General features: G+C 39.1%; 1 protein-coding gene across 5 annotated transcripts in view; it reads left to right on the forward strand.

Moving 5' to 3' along the window:
* Positions 1 to 18,913, forward strand: part of LOC129191009 (neprilysin-like) — a 90,165-nt gene extending 71,252 nt beyond the window's left edge. For all 5 annotated transcript variants that reach the window (XM_054793922.1, XM_054793924.1, XM_054793925.1 and 2 more), the window contains 11 exons: positions 1,560 to 1,688; positions 5,670 to 5,768; positions 5,828 to 5,905; positions 6,094 to 6,197; positions 11,461 to 11,519; positions 11,610 to 11,729; positions 13,880 to 14,013; positions 14,257 to 14,322; positions 14,436 to 14,531; positions 15,802 to 15,875; positions 15,953 to 18,913. In XM_054793922.1, the coding sequence (XP_054649897.1) occupies positions 1,560 to 1,688; positions 5,670 to 5,768; positions 5,828 to 5,905; positions 6,094 to 6,197; positions 11,461 to 11,519; positions 11,610 to 11,729; positions 13,880 to 14,013; positions 14,257 to 14,322; positions 14,436 to 14,531; positions 15,802 to 15,875; positions 15,953 to 16,052 (1,059 nt within the window). In that variant the 3' untranslated portion in view covers positions 16,053 to 18,913. The remainder of the gene's footprint in view (positions 1 to 1,559; positions 1,689 to 5,669; positions 5,769 to 5,827; positions 5,906 to 6,093; positions 6,198 to 11,460; positions 11,520 to 11,609; positions 11,730 to 13,879; positions 14,014 to 14,256; positions 14,323 to 14,435; positions 14,532 to 15,801; positions 15,876 to 15,952) is intronic.
* The last annotated feature ends 2,152 nt before the right edge of the window (positions 18,914 to 21,065 follow it).

The raw sequence follows: 21,065 nt of genomic DNA on the forward strand, positions 1-21,065 counted from the left end.
AAATAATAAATAATAATAATAATAATAAATAGAATGTTTTTATTTACTACAGTAGTACCTCGCATAACGTAAACCTCCTTTTACGTAAATTCCACTGAACGTAAAGAATTCAAGTTTTTGCATCGTATTACGTAAGAAATTCCATATAACGTAAAGCGTCAAGTCGGTGCAAGTTCAGAAATTCGATTTGAATAGCTTGCGCGACAGAGAGAGGGAAACATTTTCCATGACTAACAGAGTACGCTTGGTGACGCCTTCTGACGCTGCACACTCTCATTGGCTGATTATCGGGGCACCGCCTACGCTCTCATCTCATTGGCTGACTTATACAGCACGTAAGTGAGTTTGTGTGAGAGACAGGCTTCTCCCTTCAACCTCCCTTCCTCATCGTAGTTGCCCTTAATCTAGTTGATTGTTTTTGTTTTTCAGTTTTATTCATTTACAGCAATCTTATTTATTACCTTATTTTATATTGGAATGTTACTCTACTATGTTTATGCTAACGTTTTCTTATATTTTCCCATCAAATTTGGTGGACTTTGAATATTTTGAAGGGCCAAAGGAGTGAGTTTGGGAAGATCTTGGAACGGATAAGGCTATTTACATGTATTTTACGCTTCGTATAACGTAAAAACCCTATAACGTAAACGTTCTCGGAACGGATTATTTACGTTGTAGGGGCGTCTACTGTATTTCAAGTCTATGCTGCTAAAATGATGTTGATGTTATTTTTCCTCATAATATTACAAGTTCATTCGAGTGAAATTGCAACTTTTTCTTGCTAGAATACAACTTTCTTTTCTTAATATTTCAACTCGATCTGTTTTTTCCATTTCTGCTGTTGTTCTTTTGTTTATTTTACAGTTATTTGTGAATTTTCTTTTCGTAAAATTATGACTTTATTCTGATTAACATCATGACTTTCCAGCAACCTAATTTTCCAAAAAATTACAACTTTATCTTTTTTTAATCTCACACTAATATGACTTCAAAATAACATCTTTTTTCTTTAATATTTCAACTTTATGCGACTCAAGTGACATTCTTTATCCTCACATTATTATTAATTACAACTTTTTTGTCTTCATATTTTGACTTCATTCTTGTAAAATTATTGCTGATTTTTCCATTATTCATTTTTTGGGTTTTTTTTTTTTTAGTTTTCATTTGAAATAATATTTTGTATTTTTTTGCCACGGGCCAATAAAAAAACAGCCACTGGCCACAAATGGCCCCCTGTCCGTACTTTGGACACTCCTGCCCTAGTATGTGCTCCTTCAAAATGTATTTGAATCCACATGTCAAGAAAGTTTCTTCTTTTCTTCCTTTACATTCTTTATGGGCTTCAAAGAGCACATTTTATACCTGTCGGGCTACAATCGCTTGTCACTGGGATGGGACCCTAAAAGATTACCTTGGAGTCCAATATTGAGCGCTAGGGGGCACATTAGTGGACCTTGAGGGATGGAAATGGAATATTCATACCTATTTCTCAAAACTACCGACAATTTACTGTATTAGTGGAGGTGTGCAAAAATGTATTGTTTCTTTCCCTGCAGGTTCTGTACGGCGTGACATCAGAGACAGTGGCGTGGCGATTTTGTACGGTTTACGTCAATAGTAACATGGATAATGCAGTAGGACGACTGTATGTGCAGGAGGCCTTCTCCAAAAACAGCAAAATACTGGTATGTATCTGGCATATACACACAGGATTGGGCCTCAAACACATTTTTGGATTATTAGCATTTTCCCTTGCTTCTTTAGACAGCACAATAGTTGAGACTGAATCAACAACGCCTCTGCTGGTGGCACCCAAGTAGTGCACTCTATTTTGACTCAATGGCTTCAAGATGTGGTTAATCAACAACCAGTCATGCCCATGCCATGGCTAGTCCCTTCATAGTGTGTTGAACACACACTTTTTCCTCACCCACAGTGTAAATCCTTAGGGGGTTTTTTTGGTGAGTGTGTGTCTGTGTGTGGTTGAGTCAAACTGTGTGCTCACAGCTCTGTGTGTGTCCGCGACCGTGTGCATTTGTCAAAATGACACACCATAAATTTCTGTCATCCCCTGGATCTTTTCCCACTCTAGCATGTGGAACTGCGTGTGAATGTGTTAACTCTGTGTGTGTACGTGATTTCCTCTACCACCACCTCTGACCACCTGTTTGTACGGCCGTCCTTCAGTCAACTAGATTGATTTCCCAACTGGTTCCTGATATACTGAACCTCACTCACAATTTAGTCGTGTAAGGAGAAATAGAAGCACTGCTTTGCTTCAGCAGCTTCAGAACGCGTTACAGTACTTTGTTTGAACATTTCATCGTCATATCGTCACCGATCTTGGGTAGCATAACAATACGGCATCCAGTACAGAAGCATACATGTGCAACGTAATGACGTGACGCCAGTGCAAGATGGCAGCACCCCAGCAGAAGCACTGGCGTCGACAGTCAACTCTCTTCCAATCCGGCTTCAGAACTTGCAGCCAGGTGAAGACAACTTAATTTTAAGTCGTAGCTCCTGTGTGAATGTTCACTGCATACAGTATGTGTTCTGCTTGTTAATAAAGCCATTGAAGTGCACCGTGAGTCTCTCCTAACCACAAACAGCGACAGTACAGTACAGTAGTATTCTACATTGGTCTCAAGGCGTCAATAACGGTACATGGATGAGACAATAGCCTTATATTCTTCATGTCTAAGATGACTCATTTTTTATTGTCTATTATATTGGTTAATACGAGTGTAAAGGTGACTATAGTGGTGTTATTTCATGTCTACAAGGCTCTAATATTGGTTTAAAAAAAGTATTTAGAAGGTCATAAAAAGATTTTCTATGCTCTAACTACAAGAATCCAGTCGTCGCTTGTTTATAGCGGTTAATTGGTTCCAGAATCGGCCGTGATAAATGAGTTTCCATGATATAGTATTCAGTGTTAATAAATGGAATATTTTCATAGTTATAGCATATAAAACCTGTTTATGACTTTCTAAATATGTTTTTTAACATTATTTGAGCCCTAGACACCCCGACAGTCACCTTTACACTCCTATTATTCATTCTCTGCAACACATTGAGCAAGTCTTATGCTGCAGGGACAGCCGCTAACTACCAAGCTAACAAGCTAGCAAACTAGCGAACTAACCATTTATTTATTTCATCTTTATTTCTTCAAAATTTAAGAAGCCAAAAACTTACCACTTCCACACGGGATGCGAGGAGAACCTTTTTTTCACCCTATTGTGCCGGACATGAAAAGGCTGACTTCATGCGGTGTTAAGCGAATGTCATTTAGTCTCAGTGTTTCGTGTCATTACTGCTGCCTTGTGACCAGAATATTACATATCACTTGTATTTCAATATTAATGAATTAATTTGGGAAAAAATGTGATACAGGGAGGGACAACTGTACAGTATTCCATTTATTAATATTGAATCCTGTTTTGTGGAAATTCACTAATTGCGGTTCGGTCTGGAACCAAATAACCGCGATAAATGAGGGACAACTGTAATTGTAACAATAATAATCATAACACAAGCTGCGTAATCCACTCCACTCGGAACCCCCAACGTCACTTCCTGTCCGGAACACATTTATTGCAACACACACGAGTGCAAGCTTTAATAATGTCTTAAATGTCTTATTTTCTCTGATAATGTCTACTATATTGGACAATAGGAGTGTGAAGGTGACTATAGGGGTGTTATTTCGTGTCTAGAGGGTTCTAATAATGGTAAAAATAGTATTTAGAAGGTCGTAATGTGTTCTAACTATGAAAATATGGGATTTATGAATAAGAAATCCTTCTAAATCTGATTAAATTCACTTACCATGGTTGGGTCTGGAACCAAGTAACTGCGATAATCGAGGGATTACTGTATATATACATACATACACGCACGTATAAACACATTCTTCGTGGTTCAATTATCGCTTCCTCGTTCTATCGCAGTTTTTCAACAATTATTTAATTAATAAATGATGGCTGTTTGGTGGTAGACTATGGTCTATTATTAGTCAAAACATATTGAAATATAAGTAATATGTAGTATTCTGGTCACTAGGTGGCAGTAATGACACAAAACATTCAGACATTAGCTTACATTACATTACCTTAACACTGCATGAAGTCAGCCATGGCATGTCCCACATGATAGAGTGAAAAAAAGTTCTACCATTCCGCATGGAAGTCGTAAGAGTTTGGCTTCTTAAGTCTGGAAGAAATAAATTTGAGGTTAGCTGGTTAGCTTGCGTCTCGAGTCGGCAGAGTTAAGCAATGTGTTGTCAACAGAGAATAATAGGAGTGTAAAAGTGACTGTATGGTGGTGTTTCTTCATGTCGACAGGGCTCGAATAATGTTAAAAACCGCATTTAGAAAACCATGAAAATGTTTGATTTATTAATATTGAATCTTATTTTGTGGAAATTCATTTATTGCAGGCAGGTCTGGAACCAAATAACCGCTATAAAGGAGGGACGATGCACGCATGTCCGTACACACACACACACAAGTACCACTTTCTAAAGCAAAGAAGCAAGGCCTATAAATGCCACTTTAACTACTATAGTGTGAGTGAGTTTCGGTACACTATAAACCAGTTGGAAAATCAATAAATTTTAGTTGCAAGGCACCCTTGCAGAAAACAGGCAAAGTCTGAAATTTTTCTGCATGCTTTGAATGGGAAAAAGTAGCACCATCTGGTGGACAAAAAAAAAATGCAAACCAGTAGTCCAAATTTAAATCGTAATATAAAGCAGTGGTTCTCAGTTGTTTTCTGTCATACCCCTACTGGGGGACAGGGACGTCTGCACTAATATTGAAAGTCCTTGCTGCCTCTCACGCTCCCCCTGACAGTTCACCGCGCCCCCACACTATTTGAGAAGCACTGATACAAAGGATTGCATTAGTCTATGTTAAGATGTCAATTGTTTTCAATGGGAAATGTTTTGTTGTTTTGTCTCACTTCGACATTTTAGGCTAATTATAAATAAGTACCAATGTCCAATATTTGAATATCCTCTGGCAAATTCATTCGACACAGACAAAATTGCTTGAAAATAAAAAACACAATGGCACAAAATGTCCATAGGATCTCCTAAGATGTTAATTGCTGAATTACCAATGCTACTTGGTAAAGATGCTACACACCAAGCTAATGATTTCAAGCTAATAACTGCAGTGTAGCTACGCTCGCGTTAGTTGACGCATTTATTTAATTTGCTATAGCAGATCCCTGCCATTACGACCCACTTCACAACATTTTAGCTGAATCAATCTCACACTTTTAGACAGATTAATGTCGGGACACACGAAATGCCTCCACCACTCAAAGCAATGCAAACACCCAGTAATGTAAACGCAAAAGTCAGTCAACTATGATAATACCGTGCATGGACATTTGTGGCATTTACAGTATTTAAGCACCACTCGAATGCAGTCTTGAAACCGTTACAAGGTGTCCATCCACTCTGATGGTAGAATATATGTTGTGTTATTATGAGGGCCAAATCAGGGACCTTTTCATGACTTTGTTGCTCAACATGTGGCGCTATTATGATATGCTGTTGTCTCTCTAAGCGGACCTCATGAGAACATTCACACTTAGCAGCGAGGTTTGAAATAGATGCGGTAAATCAGCGGCTTATCTTTGACGTGCTTTAGATGGAGGAGATGATTAAAGAGATTCAGGACGTGTTCATCAGGAACCTCCATGAACTGACCTGGATGGATCCCGACACCAAGAAAGCGGCCGAGCGAAAGGTACTGGTGTTAAGATTCAACGTCATATATAAGATTACAGTATATATTTTAACCTTCAGGCTCAAGCTATCAAAGAACAAATTGGCTACTCTGAGGACATCATGGATGACAAATACCTCAACGATGAGTACAAAGATGTGAGTGTGTATAAAATACTGTATGTGCTATTGCATTTATGTAAGACGGCACACAATGACTTTATTGTGTAAATAACATTCTTGTGAAAAATGTGGGCTCTCTCTAATAACGCCGGCTGCTGAGAGAAACGCACAGCTTATCGAGCCTGATCTTCCTGCCTTGTTCTCTGGCTGTGTGTTGGTGTTAGCTGCACTACAGTGAGGAGGAGTTCTTTGAAAACAGCCTGCACACCCTGGAGTACATGCAGAGGAAACGCCTGGAGAAACTCAGAGAGAAAGCCAACAAAGACGAGTGAGAACTCATTAATTTTGCTCTACTACGATTACAGTACGACATTACTGTGGTAGAATCATTGTCCCTGTTCCATATTCATATTCATAAGAGCGTGAATAGCACTGAAAAGAGCACAGACCTCTGCCATTTCAGAACAATCCAAAATGTAAGGTCATGGTCAGAATTCAAATCAAGATGTCGTTAAACAAAGTTATGTACCAGCTTTACAGTATATTTGTGTATATTGGTGAAACAAATAGGTAGTACCGTGCAAACCTGTGTTGTTTTTGGACAAAAATGCTTTTTGTTTTAGTCACATTTTAGTCATTTCTATATGTCATAGTTTTAGTCCAGATTTAGTCGACAAAAACTCAAAAGGTTTTAGTCGACGAAAACTGAAAACGTTTTAGTCTGGTTTTAGTCTGTTTTAGTAAAAAATAAAAAATAAAAAATATAATTTATAATTTTTCAAAGAGGAGATACAATTACTCTCTCTGTATACAAAGTAGACCTATGAAAGTCCACACGTGAATACAATATCAAATGTATATATTTCTTAAAAACATAACCACTGGCCCGGTTCGGCCCCGTCCAAGGACTGCTACCGGGTCGTAGAAAACTTTCAGGTGCAATGATAAAAAAAAAACACTGAAATAAAATACATTTGTAAATAATACATCAAATTTTATGTAAATGCATATCAATTTTGGAAATATGGGCCTTTATTTTATTTAAAAAAAAACATACAGTTACATATCCCGTAGTTTTTTCATGTTTATGTTGTTTGTTGGCCGCACGGTGGTCTAGTGGTTAGCATGTTGGCCAACACAGTAACAGCCTGGAGATCGGGAAGAATTGACGGTTCGATTCTCCTTTTTTTTTTGTTTGCATGTTTGTTTGCATGTTCTCCCCGTGCGTGCATGGGTTTTCTCCGGGTACTCCGGTTTCCTCCCACATTCCAAAAACATGCATGTTAGGTTAATTGGAGACTCTAAATTGTCCATAGGTATGAATGTGAGTGTGAATGGTTGTTTGTCTATATGTGCCCTGCCATTGGCTGGCGACCAGTCCAGGGTGTGCCCACCTCTCGCCCAAAGTCAGCTGGGATAGGATGCATGCCCTCGTGTCCCCTAAAGAGGAGAAGCGGTATAGAAAATGGATGGATGAATGTTGTTTGTTGCGAGCAGTGATCCGTCCCACTTTGTTCGATGGTCCTTGAATGCAGTGCGTGTGCTTTTTCAGGTTACTAGCACAGGTTACTATATTGTGATTTTACCCTTTTTCTTTCACCCCATGTTTGGTCCCAAATGCTGATACAATGAGGGAATGCATAAAGATAAGCTCAGATGACCTTATTGAGTGCTAATATGCATATTTGTTCAGTGCACAACCTTACAGTAAGTTAATTCATGCTAGCGCACTGCTTTTTACCACACACATCAAACAGCGCCCTAATAATCTTCTCTCTTTTAAAACAAACTAAAATATGTCAAATCACTGAACCGCTTCCCCTGTTCCGCCCGAAATTTGTGGGAACACAAGCCGGTCGAAAAAGCTTAGGGACCACTGTGATAGACCACATTTCCATCCAGTCTCGTCTTGTCAACGAAAACTCACACACAACTCGTCACGTTAGTCGTCAAAGACCCATGTTTAGCTCGTCACCATGTTGTTGTCGTCATGAAAAAAAGGTTTGTTTGTGAAATTATTTCATCATCGTCATCGTTGACGAGAACAACACTGGTGGACACGTCTTAAAAGGGGGAAAAAAACCATGAAAAACGTGCAAATTCGTACATTCTTCTATATCCAAAACACTGTTAAGCCTAGTTTACACTTGCATGCATTTTGTCCCGCAGTGGTATGTAATTTTGCATGCCAATGAGTAAATTGGTGGCAAACAGGTGTGAAGTGTGTTGAAACTGTGCAGGGCTGGCACACATAATTTTTGTGAACAAGTCATGAACGCAATGTGAATGCACCACAACCTGTGTGCAAACAACGTGGGAGTTGCGTATCAACCACCTCTTTGCACCACCTCTTGGAGCAAGTTGGGCAAGTTCCTTGTGAAGTTCGCTTATTAACTGATCATAATGCCCAAAACAATGCCTTCAAGTCAGCAATTCCCTCTCTCACACTGTCCGTTCTGTCTTTTTTAGAGTTCATGCCTTCTTCGTGCTCTTTCTGCAGCTGCGAGATTTTTGATTTTTGATTTCGCACTACTTAAAGTTCCAAATGACATCATTTTATCACTTGACTCCAAAAAACCCGTGTTGTTGCTGATGCTCAACCTCACTGCTGCATTTGACAGTGTGGACCGCTACATCCACCTTCGATGTTTGGCTCAGTGGTTCAAGTCATATTTGACAGACAGGACTTTTACTGTTCCGACTAATGATTTTGTGTTTTCCATTCGTCCACTGTCATCTGGTGTGCCACAGGGATCCGTTCTTGGACTAGTCCTGTTTTCTTTATATCTGTTGGCCCTCAGTTCAGTTATTGACAAGCACGACATTTTCTTTTTGCTGCACTGTGGTCTAGTGGTTAGCATGTTGGCCAACACAGTAACAGTCTGGAGATCGGGAAGACCTGGGTTCGATTCTCCCTTGGACATCTCTGTGTGGGGTTTCTCCGGGTACTCCGGTTTCCTCCCACATTCCAAAAACATGCATGTTAGGTTAATTGGCGACTCTAAAATTGTCCATATGAATCTGAGTGTGAATGGTTGTTTGTCTATATGTGCCCTGCCATTGGCTGGCGACCAGTCCAGGGTGTACTCCGCCTCTTGCCCAAAGTCAGCTGGGATAGGCTCCAGCATGCCACCACGACCCTAAATAGGAGAAGCGGTTTAGAAAATGGATGGATGGACATTTTCTTTCATTTTTATGCAACTCCAACTTTCCTCCAACTCTACTCATCAATTTTTCCAAACAATCCTAACTCGCTGGATTCCATCAAGCTCTCACTGAATTTTTTTTTACATTTAAATGAGTCCAAAACTGAATGCATTGTGTTTGGATCAAGTTTGCTCACTGGTGCTGTCTTGCCCCCTACTGTCAATCTATCATGAATAATCTGGGTGTTCATTTTGACAGCTACCTGAATTTTGACAATCAGATTGGTTCTGTCGTTGGAGGTGTTTTTTTTCCAGCTCCGCCTTCTGGCTAAAGTGTAGCCCTTTGTTAGTCAGCGAGAATTCTTGAAATGTCTATGCATACATTCATTACTTCTCACATTGATTATTATAAAGCCCTGTATGTTGGTATCGACCAGTCTTGACCCAACCATTTACAACTGGTACAAAATGCCGCTGCGCTGCTTTTTAGCCACATAACTCCAATTCTGCGCTGTCTCTACCGGCTTCCAGTCTGTCTCAGTGTTGATTTTAAACATTTAATGTTTGTTTTTAAGGCAATTCATGGTGCTGTGCTGTCTTATTCATATGAGCGTTTAAATATTCATCGCCCTAGCAGTGCTCTGCGGCCTGCCAACCAACAGCTGCTTGAGGTCCCTCGATCCAATTCCAAGCGGTGGGGTGTATCGGTCCTTTTCTGTAGCTGGTCCCAGGATTGGGAACAGATGTACATTTGTTTAAAGCAAAACTTAAGACTTATTTACTCTAAACTGCATTGGGCACATAAGAGCACCGTGGCACTTTTATTTATTTGCATGTTTTTAATACTTTTTTATATTATATTCACACTACAGCTGATGTAAGGCGCTATACAAACAAAGTTTGATTGATTGATTATTTTATAATGTAATATTGATGTCTACATCAACAATTGTAACTGTTGAGTCATATCAAATCGAATCGTGTCAAATTTATCGTTTGTACACTGTATCGAATGGTATCGGTTTTGAAAGTTATCGTTTTTTAATTGTATTGTAACCCATGAATCTACAGTAGATGTGTATTGAATTGTCAAAGAGATGGACGTCCCTATTTCAAATAAAGGAATTAATGAAGCTGGGGGTGATGCCTACTGCAGCGTGGCATCACACGGGACAAAGCGGCACCAAATAATGGCACGACTGCTTCACTGATGCGGGAAGTGGTGGTGCCAAAGGCATAACTTAAGCGCAAACAGTGTGCAAACAAGGCGCCACGCTGTTCAGGCATGCCATCCAATGACACACATTGCCAATGTGGACAGTGTGGGGGCAAATGGGTGCAACACACACATAAATAATTCCATGTAAATAGTTGGCAATCTTACCTGAATAATGTTAAATAGGAGAGATAGAGGCGTTAGAAATGGAGATGACGTTGCATGGCAATGACATCAAGATTACACCATTCAGCACCACCTAAATTGCATATAATGCTAATTGCCCAAATATTTTTTGCCCAAATTTAGCATTTTTGAGTATAAAAATGGTCAAATGGCTAAAATACAAATATAAGGCATTCTGAAGATGCATTCAAAGATGTTAAGCAGTGATGTAGTATTCCACACTGGTCACTAGGTGTGAGTAACGTTACTGTAATGCTCTGTGAGGCACACAAGCCTCCGAGTTGATCGCCGGAACAACAGGCTGTTATTTTATTATCTCACAACAGGCACGATCTAAATGCATACAAATAATAATAATAATAACACAGGCTACTCTTCCACTCTAAGCTTAAACTCACCTCTGAACCCCTCAACATTACTTCCTGTCCTCCATACATTTCTTTCAACACACACAAGTCTTATTTATGGTTTATTTTCTCTTATTATCTTTATTGTATTGGGTAATATGAGTGTAAAGGTGACTATAGGGGTGTTATTTTATCTCTAGAGGGCTCTAATAATGTTAAAACCTGTATTTAGAAGGTCGTGAACAGGTTTTCTATGCTCTAACTATGAAAATATTGGCTTTATAAATAAGGAATTCTACGTTGCCAACCAAGTAACCACGATAAACAAGGAATTACGGTCCAACAAAATAAACAAGGCTGCACACTCACTAGTTTTTAGATTTAATGCACCTCTAATGCTTACTTATTACCCACTCATTGGGGTCCGCTGCGGTGTTTTTTTGTTTACTTTCAAATGGAACGCCTTGATGTCAGACCAAATGTCCAACCAAGCGGGCTATTTCCCAGCTGCCTGGAATGCAGCATCCTCTTTGAGTGCAGCTAATGACATCATTGCAAGTCAAGTATCGCCTGGGTCATGATATTGCTTTCATATACTACAAAACCTATAGCAATTTTAACAGACTTCTTCTTGCATGTGAGGCAAACGTGTCTGAATACGGAGGTTCCGTTCAAGATAACTTTTATTCATTGCAGGTGGTTATCAGGAGCAGCTGTCATTAATGCTTTCTACTCATCAAGAATAAACCAGATAGGTATTTACATGTCACTTTCACGCATATCATCTATTTTCTTTTGCACTTTTACTTTTGTGCCAATATTTTATTTCTGGTCTCTGGTCTTAGTTTTCCCTGCTGGTATCCTGCAGCCACCGTTCTTCAGTCAAGGCCAGGCTAAATCTCTCAACTACGGAGGAATCGGCGCAGTCATCGGCCATGAGATCACACATGGCTTTGACAACACGGGTAGTTACTGTCGTACTACTGCTTACTGTAATATATATAGTAATATATATATTACTATTGTAGCTGCAAGTGGTGCCACTTAACAAATGGCTGATGTTTGGTTGTTTTACAATTAGTTGTGAAATGTTCCAGATATATCTAGACTGGTGGTTCTCAAACTTTGAAAAGTACCACCTTAAAAATATGTTTGCTTTGCAAGTACCACCGGTTTTTGCTACCTCTGCTTGCCAACACGGTTTAGCTTCAAACGTGTGGCTTGAACTATGAGGAGCGTTAAAACATTATTTCAAGGAAATTATTGAATACAAGATCAGCAAATCTTTGGTTACATTTGCATATGTATATATTGTACAATTCTACAATTCCATGCGTACTTAAAGCATGTATTTGTAGTATCATTTCATTTGTATTTTATTACATCCGGTGTTCCTGCGTACCACCAAGGTAAAGCAGGGGTGTCCAAAGGTGCCCAGCGAGGGCCACATCGTGAAAAATGAAAGGGTGCAACTTTGCCACTTTGATATTTTGTAAAGCAACACATGTAGATATGCTAAGAAGTTATATATATTTCAAGACAATACTGCATCTCAGCTTTGTCATATAGGTGAAAAAGCACATTATTACTATAAACTTCGTTCTTTTTCCCCTATTTTTTGCTGTTGTGTTTTTTTTTATTTTTATAATTTTTCAAATATTTATTTTCTTCTTAAATAGGCTTCGTATTTTTTTTCAGAATATTATGACTTTACTCCCATATTATAACTTAATTATAACCTAATTTTAGTTTGTTTCTCATATTATTATGACTTTTAAACAAATACTGTATATTTTGCTACATATGCTACTAAAATGACATCATTTTACCTCATACTACTTTACGTTTATTCTAAGATGATGTATTTTTTCCTCATTAAAATAGGTCTTTTAATATTTGGCTTTACTGTATTATATGCAGTGCATGGTTCAACTAATCGGTAATAGTTTGCTCATTTGCTCATAGTTTCCACATTTTTGTTCTTGTTTTTTCCCAAATATTTCAGGTTTCTTCCTAACTAATCTTCGTAAATTTCTTCTCGTATTGTGGCTATTTCCAGAATATTTTGGCTTTATTCCCATAATATTATAACTTTTTCCCGAATCGAATTTTCCAAAAATTGCAACTGTGTTTTGTTTTTTTCATTTATCATAATATTATGACATAAAAAAACTAAAAACTATGATAATAATTATAATATTTCAACTATATGCTACTAAAATGACATTATTTTTCCTCATAATATCAAGAGTTTATTCTTGTAAAATTGTCACTTTTTTCTCATTGAAATAAGACTTTTTTTCTCATAATATTTTGACTTTATTCATTCATATCATTCATATATTCATTCATATCCATTTCTGCTGTTGCTTTGTTTAAATTTTCCAACAACTTCAACTTTCTTCTTGTAAATTTTATTCCCATATTTTGACTTTATTTTCATAAAATTGTAACTATTTCCGCAACCTAATAAAAAAAAATACAGCTTTATTTGTTGTTTTATTTGTTTCTCATAATATTAAGACTTATTTAAAAACATGTTTTTTTCTTTAATATTTCAACTTTATGCTAAAATTTTTTCCTCATAATTCTTGTAAAGTGTTATTCTTGTAAAATTTTGACTTTTTCTCGTCAGATAACAAGTTTTTTCTCTTAATATTTGGACTTTATTCTTGTAAAATTACTGCAGAATTTTTCATTTTTGCATTTTTTTTTTTGTGTTTTCTTGTTAAATTATATTTTCTATTGTGCTGCTGGTCAATAAAAAAAAAAAAAACATGCGTAGGCCGCAAATGGCCCCCGGGCCACATTTTGGACACCTCTGAGATACAGCCTGCGTTCCGCCAGTAGTACTCGTACCACAGTTTGAGAATCTATGAATTTGATGATCCAGAACTTGGTTATCTGCTTGTCAACTCAAAGTACTTGGCAAAGACCGGCTTTTGTAAGTGTATTTTCATGAATATGTACAGTATGGTTGGACTAGTTAATATCCAAAGTCAATATACTGTAGTTGCTAGCACTGGGTAGTAATAATAGCTATATAGAAAAACTCTGGAACAATTAGTTTTCCTTGCTCAAGCCCAAGCGGGCAACCTATGATGTTTGTTCTTAGGTAAAAAATATGACGACAATGGCGACCTGAGGGACTGGTGGACTCCCGACTCTGCTCAGAACTTCATGGAGCTGTCCAAGTGTATCGTGGATCAGTACAGCAACTTCTCATGGGACCTGGCCAATGGACTTCACGTACGTTGTGTTTATTCTTTAAGCAGTTTTCCTCACACGCCAGCAGACGCTCCATTTCACCATGTTTCACCCTGAGTCTTTCATATTGCGTTGACAGATAAATCCCCACTTCCTCTCGCCTCACTTGTATTTTTTTTTACAGTAATGTTTCTTTTAGACTGCTATTTCTTGTATGGGAAACGTGTTTCTGCGCTCAAGTGCTGCATTGTTCCACTCTTTTCTCCGTGTTGTTCCCTCCTCTAGTTAAATGGGAACCTCACCCTAGGGGAAAATATTGCTGATAACGGTGGAATACGGCAGGCCTATCAGGTATGACGACGACATATTTAGTAATATGTCTTCCTTAAACTAACAGGGACATATCAGATGTATAAATGTCTATAGGATTTAGTGGAATACAACACTTTGTTTTCTGTTTGCAGGCTTATAAGAACTATGTGAGGAAACATGGGGAGGAGCCACGGCTGCCAGGAATTGACCTTTCCCACGATCAACTCTTCTTCCTCAACTTTGCTCAGGTAGTGGATGATGGACGGTGAAGCAAGGCGAAAGAATCAATATGTGACAGATGTATTACTGGTTGGCTTAATTAAAGAGGCATATATGATTTGGTGGGTGGATGGATGGATAGATATAGAGTATACACACTCCACAAAATTGTCCAGATCAAAGCATCCCAAGCATGCTCAATGGGTGACATGCTGGACATGCGAGAACTGAGATGTTTTCAGCTTTGAGGAACTGTGTACAGATCCTTGCAACATGGGGCCGCCGCGCTTTATCATAATGCAAAATAACGTGATGCTCATGGATTGCTTTGCTGATCGAGTGTGTTACCAGTGGGTGGGGTTACGGTACGCGCAGGCGTATGTTATGGACAACGAACACAAGTGCATTTTTTTGATGAGATGCCATGACAGAGATACCGTGACGAGATCCTGAGGCCCATTGTTGTGCCGTTCATCCACGACCATCACCTCATGTTGCAGCATGATAATATACCCTCGCGACCCTAATGAGGATTAAGCGGCAAAGTAAATCCATCCATCCATTTTCAAAACCGCTTCTCCTCATTAGGGTCGCGGGGGCATGCTGGAGCCTATCCCAGCTGACTTCGGGCGACAGGCGGGGTACACCCTCCACTGGTCACCAGCCAATCACAGGGCACATATAGACAAACAACCATTCACACTCACATTCATACCTATGGACAATTTAGAGTCTCTAATTAACCTAACATGCATGTTTTTGGAATGTGGGAGGAAACCGGAGTACCCGGAGAAAACCCACGCACGCACGGGGAGAACATGCAAACTCCACACAGAAATGCCCAACTGAGATTCGAACCCAGGTCTTCGGCATAGTAAATGAATGAGGAAAATTAGGTTGAGGAAAAAGTTCTAATGTTAAGTTATAATATTAGAATATTATTAATATAATATTATCGGAATAAAGTTGTAATATTACAAATAGAAAAAATGAAAGTTGGAATATTTAGAAAATTAAAAAAAACAGCAAAATGGGGGAAAAAAAACAGCAAAGACCGAATAGGCTTTTTCATTTAAATCACAAAGCTGAGATGCAGTTTTTTCTTGAAATATATATAACTTCTTTGCATATCTTTACAAAATATCAAATATCAAAGTTGCATCCTTTCATTTTTCACTATGTGGCCCTCACTGGAATACATGTGGACACCCCTGACATAAATAAATGTCGTAAAGTAGGAATGTGTCATTAGACGAGGTCATAGTTACAGTATACTCATCCTGTACGTGTCTGTCTTAGGTGTGGTGTGGAACACAACGACCAGAAGACGCTCAGAATTCCATGGAAAGTGAACACAGTCCAGGAAAATTCAGGTAATGTTTTGGGGGCGAGCGAGGCGGTGGGTGGACGGTCTGAATGACGCTAACACAACATCTCGCAATTCCCTCAGGGTCCTGGGCTCCCTTCAGAATTTCCCAGAATTTGCCAAAGCTTTCAGCTGCAACAAGAGCAGCTACATGGTCCCTGACAAAGTGTGCCACCTGTGGTGATCAGCAAAGCTCTCGGATGATGTCTTACAGTACACCCACCGGCCCCCTGTTGTGGGTGGGGGGGGGGGGGGGGGCTACAAGGAGGGAGTTGTAAGATGCTCCCAGCGCTCACCTGGATAGAGCAGAACTGCAGTATGCACTTCCTGGGAGAACAACAGCAGCAGCGGACTGGAACACTGTTCACCCACCACTCCGCATTTCATCCAGTAAGCATCACTATTGTCTTCACTGGATGCAAACAATCTTTTGTCTTTTTTAAGAGCTCCTTATGTGTGAGTCTGCCAAGGAGTGTTGCTTATGTGGGGGTTAATGCGAGCCAACCCACTGGCTTATAAATACACCAAACACCCACTCACACTCATAGCCATAAAGAGGTATGAACCACTGTACTGTATGTGGGACTGCCTTCAATGTACTCTTCAGTGTTCATACATACCTTAGTTTAGATACATTGTTAGTATTTACTCGTGATTTACACAATGCTGTTCTACGTTGGACATGAGCCGGCAGTAGGCGTCAATGGGCGTGCGCCGGTCATTATCAGTACGATATGTCACACACACAAGCCAGTTGATGCTTCTTGCCTTTTAAGATCTACGCACCAGTCACTGAGATGACAATCGACAGACTGCGTGTCCACGTCACAACAGTTGCTACCTGCTGTTTGTCACACCAATCGCAATGCCTTACATGACCCGTCTGCTGCTCGTAGGTAGGGCTAGGGGTTTGGGTTCGAGGTACATCTAATGGGATCCAATACAAGAGCTGAAAATTATAATTGACTATTATTATCATCTTTATCAAAGGCTAAACTTTTGTATTGTCTCAAAAGACTGTCTCTCCGCCGGGTATGATATAACAGCTATTAAAAAGTGAAGTATTTAAAGAAGATTGATGATTTCTGAGTCAGTGTTATTTGAATTGGTTTATAAAGTATTTCAAGGAAAACTGCACTTTTTGGAGGAATTTCGCCCATCATCCACAATCCTTATGTGAGACACGAACACACGTCTTTCGCGTTTCTGTGCGTTCTAAAGATGGAAAAACAGCGAGAAATGCACATAATGGGACACACCTATTTCGACTACAAAAAAACCCTCAAAAAATGCCAACAATGTCCATTTACAGTGCATGACCTGCATATTAACCAAGCTACAGCAACATTGTTATTGTAGGCAGTAACAGAAGAACAAATTTTCCGGCGTGATAACACAACGCCTCACTCACAACGCCTGAGGCCACGAACATTAGCTACTGGAGCTGCTGCATCACTTGTGAGCTTGGTAAAGTTAATGCCAAGTTATAAATCATGCCTCGCACGTGTATATAACATTGTGGCAATAAGCTGAAGAGTTGGTCAACTTTGAGTTGGTCAACTAAACATCCGGGCCGACGGAAGCAGTGGATACTGATTCTCAACTCAGACCCGAAGACATTGCTAAAAAGATTCAGTTTGATGCTCGTTACCTCTCAGCGTTTTTTACCTGAGGACTATGCTGAATTTACCAGCTCAACGGGGAACACAAGTCTTGCTGAAAGATACTGTACATCCATCCCATCAGTTGGCATCCCAGTGAGAGCGAACATTGTAAGTGACTGCTTTATTATGTTCTTATTTTGTCCGTGAAACATTAAGCATTAGTGCTACATGCTAACGCTACGAGAATGACTTAGTGTTTCACTGTAGGTGGCTCTGCCGAGCACGCAGCAACATTATTCTCTGGGGGGAGTAAAAGGTTGTCGTCGTCATCGGCTGTCACAAAGCCTGCCATGATTAGTGATAGCAAACTGTGTTATGTTGCTGTTGTTGACAGAAGTAGCATTCGTTGCTATGGGCTCTGTAAAATCAATGCGCCCAGGAAAGAAGTTTCGGTAATGCTTAAAATGACCAAAATACGGCAAAATACTGTATTATGTGTTATCATGAATGTACTTTCTCCCACATACAATGCTGTATTTTCATCCCTTCCTGAAAGATTTCATCATTTAGCCTCCAACAAATAAGCAAGGCACAGCCAGCATGGTTTCAGGTGGGTCCATGAGCATCATTACATCCCAATAAGATGCGCCACTGTATCCTAAACCATCGTCATTTGACACCACTAAAGAGCAAAACCATTCCTGTCAGGACCTGCTTCATCCTTTTACATGATAAATAGATTGGATCTTGCACCAAGTTCACAGACTAGAGCTGTCCTATCTAGTCTGACTAGTGTTTGTCAGGTTGTAGGATAACCTGAACAGTCCATTTGAGATCGATTCAGTGCCCTGAGAATATAAAACGTGGTTGGAGGTGTTTTAACAGAAGGCTTTGGACGGACGGACTAGGTGAATCCCATTAGCGCACATTTTTTCTCTATTTAGAACGCACAGAAAAGGGAGAGACGTGTGTTCAAGTCTCACGTAAGGATTGTGGATGATGGGCAAAATTTTATAAAAAGTGCAGTTTTCCTTTAAAGGTGAAAGACTCCTTTATTTTGGAAAAAAAAGTGTGTACTACAGCTTTAAGAGTCCCAATCCCACATTTGAAGGATTGTTCTTTTTTTTAGTTTCAACTGTCTAGGATTTTATGAACCTGTCATTCTTTTTTTCCCAAAAGGTGGCGCTCTTGTTTTTGCAATTTCAGGTAAATGAAGTTATCACAATGAACAATACTAATGACAAAGAATTTACAATGTTTGTTTGTTGTTCTTCTATTATTTGTGCACACCAGTGTCTGTGTGTGTGTGCGCCTCTCTCTTTACGTGTAGACAGATATAAAAGATATACCTCAGTTGCCTGTATTAAGGTATTTTCTAGTAATATAATAATCGTCTCCAGGAGCATTTTTCCTTTCAAAATAAAATCTTTCAATGACCTCAGAGGAGTGCTGTTACTACTGTATGTGTGTGGACAGTGTGTGTGTGTGTGTGTGTGTGTGTGGGTGTACAAGAAGCTGAACTTGGCTTCCTTACATAGGATTATAATAACTTAGTACAATCAAAGGGCATGAAATGTTTGAAGACAGTGAGCTGCATGCGTCTGCCAAAAAGAATCTAGTCAGTGTTTTTTTGTTTTGTTTTGTTTGAGCTCTTGAACTTATAACAAAAATGTGACAGTAGAAAGCATTTGAAATGATCATTAAGCTACAGTATCTTCTTTCCTAGTGAGTTAGAGTTATCTGGTACGGGGCAGGGCAGGGATTAGGTTAGGATTAACCCATTAATCCTGTCCCATTAATCCTGTTGTGGATGAGGGGTTAAGTGTTAAAGGCTTGGGTTAAGACGAGGTCACAACCAGTCGTACGGGCTCCTGCGGCCGGCCTACGTGCAAAAAAACGGAAGAAACGCACGGAGGGTGATTTTTGAAGCGTAGCCTGGCTGCAGAGGTTCTTTGTCATTTCAAACAAACTCTAGCGCTTACGTTTTGTTAGGGTCGCAAGACAAACTTGCGCCCTTTGCACATCTTCTCGCCTTGTCCGTACGGCCAACGTGTGTCTTCAAGGGAACCCACACACGCACGGGGAGAACATGCCACACAGGGATGAACGAAAGGAGATTCGAACCCAGATCTTCCCGATCTCCTGACGGTGTGGCCAACATGCTAACCACTAGACCACATTTTTATTTTTGCTGGGTTTTTTTTGTTTTTTTGCAAAATATTTCAACTTTCTTCACTTTCTTCTTCAATAACTGCTTTGTAAATTTTCCTCTATTTGACTTTATTCCCCTAACGTTCAAACTTTTTCCCCAACCAAATTTTCCCCAAATTACACATTTGTTTTCTTTGTTTGTTTCTCACAATATTATGACTGAAAATAGTAACTAAAATAATAGTTTTTTCTATCATATTTAAACTCTATGCTACTAAAATGGCATATTTTTACTCATAATATTAAAAGTTTATTCTCGTAATGTTTCTCATTAATATACGTCTTTTTTGCTCTTAATAATTTTACTTTGTTCTTATTCTTCTGCGGTTGTTTTTTAAAATTTTCCAACTATTTCAATTTTCTTCTTATAAATGTTCTGGTCATAATAATGACTTTATTTCTTTAATATTTTGACTGTATTCTAGTAACATTTCCACATTTCATTTCCACAACCTAATTTTCCAAAAATGACAACTTTATTTTGTTGCTTTCTCTGTTTCTCATATTATTTTTTTTAAATGCTACTAAAATTACGTTATTTTTTTCTCATAACATTACAATGTTATTCTCATAAAATTACAACTTTTTTCGTTAGAGTAAAACATTTTTCTGTGAATATTTTGACTTCATTCTTATCAAATTACTGATTTTTGTCATTTTGCTGTTGTTTATTGTAGTATTCTTGTTCAATTATACTTTTCGAATGTGCCGCAGGCCAATAAAAAACGTCTGCAGACGGCAGTTTGGACACCCGTGGCTTCTGAGTTTAGGCATACTTGTCAAACTCCCAGCCCGCGGGGGCGACCATTTGAAAATTACAAGGGAACTGGCCCCAGGGGCGGACTTACCATTAGGCAAACACAGGCAGTTTCCTGGGGCCTTGAGATTTCCAGGGCCCCCCCCCCAAACCTTTCATTAAAAACTGATTATGGATCCATACTACTCTTTTAGTTTACCATGAGCGCTTCCACTGCTCCCCCCTCCCTTCTCATGCAATGGACTACTCCATGTTACTGCGCATGTGCACATTGATTTGCGAAACAAAGTGTTGCCGCGGTTTGGAGAAAACTGATGCAGAGTTACCCAAGTGGAGTGGAGAAGAGGAGAAGGCGAGAGGGAAACAATTTTAAAAAATCCAAACTACCAAAAGTAGACAGCCAGAGGCTCTTGACAGCAGCACAGCTGAGTAGAATGCAGTAGTTTTAGGGATGAAGCTGATTCACTTGTTAGGTAACAATAACTCCCCAGGAGAATTTTAAGGACGTTATCTAGCTGAGGAAATAGAATCATTTTGTTAGTAGATGATAAACATTAATAATGGAATATGGTAGAACGTTGTGGCAGCTCCATTACTAGTTTTGTAATAATGGAAATTAAAATAA

The sequence above is a fragment of the Dunckerocampus dactyliophorus genome, chromosome 12 (assembly GCF_027744805.1).
Source record: "Dunckerocampus dactyliophorus isolate RoL2022-P2 chromosome 12, RoL_Ddac_1.1, whole genome shotgun sequence".
NCBI classification, from domain to species: Eukaryota; Metazoa; Chordata; class Actinopteri; order Syngnathiformes; family Syngnathidae; genus Dunckerocampus; species Dunckerocampus dactyliophorus.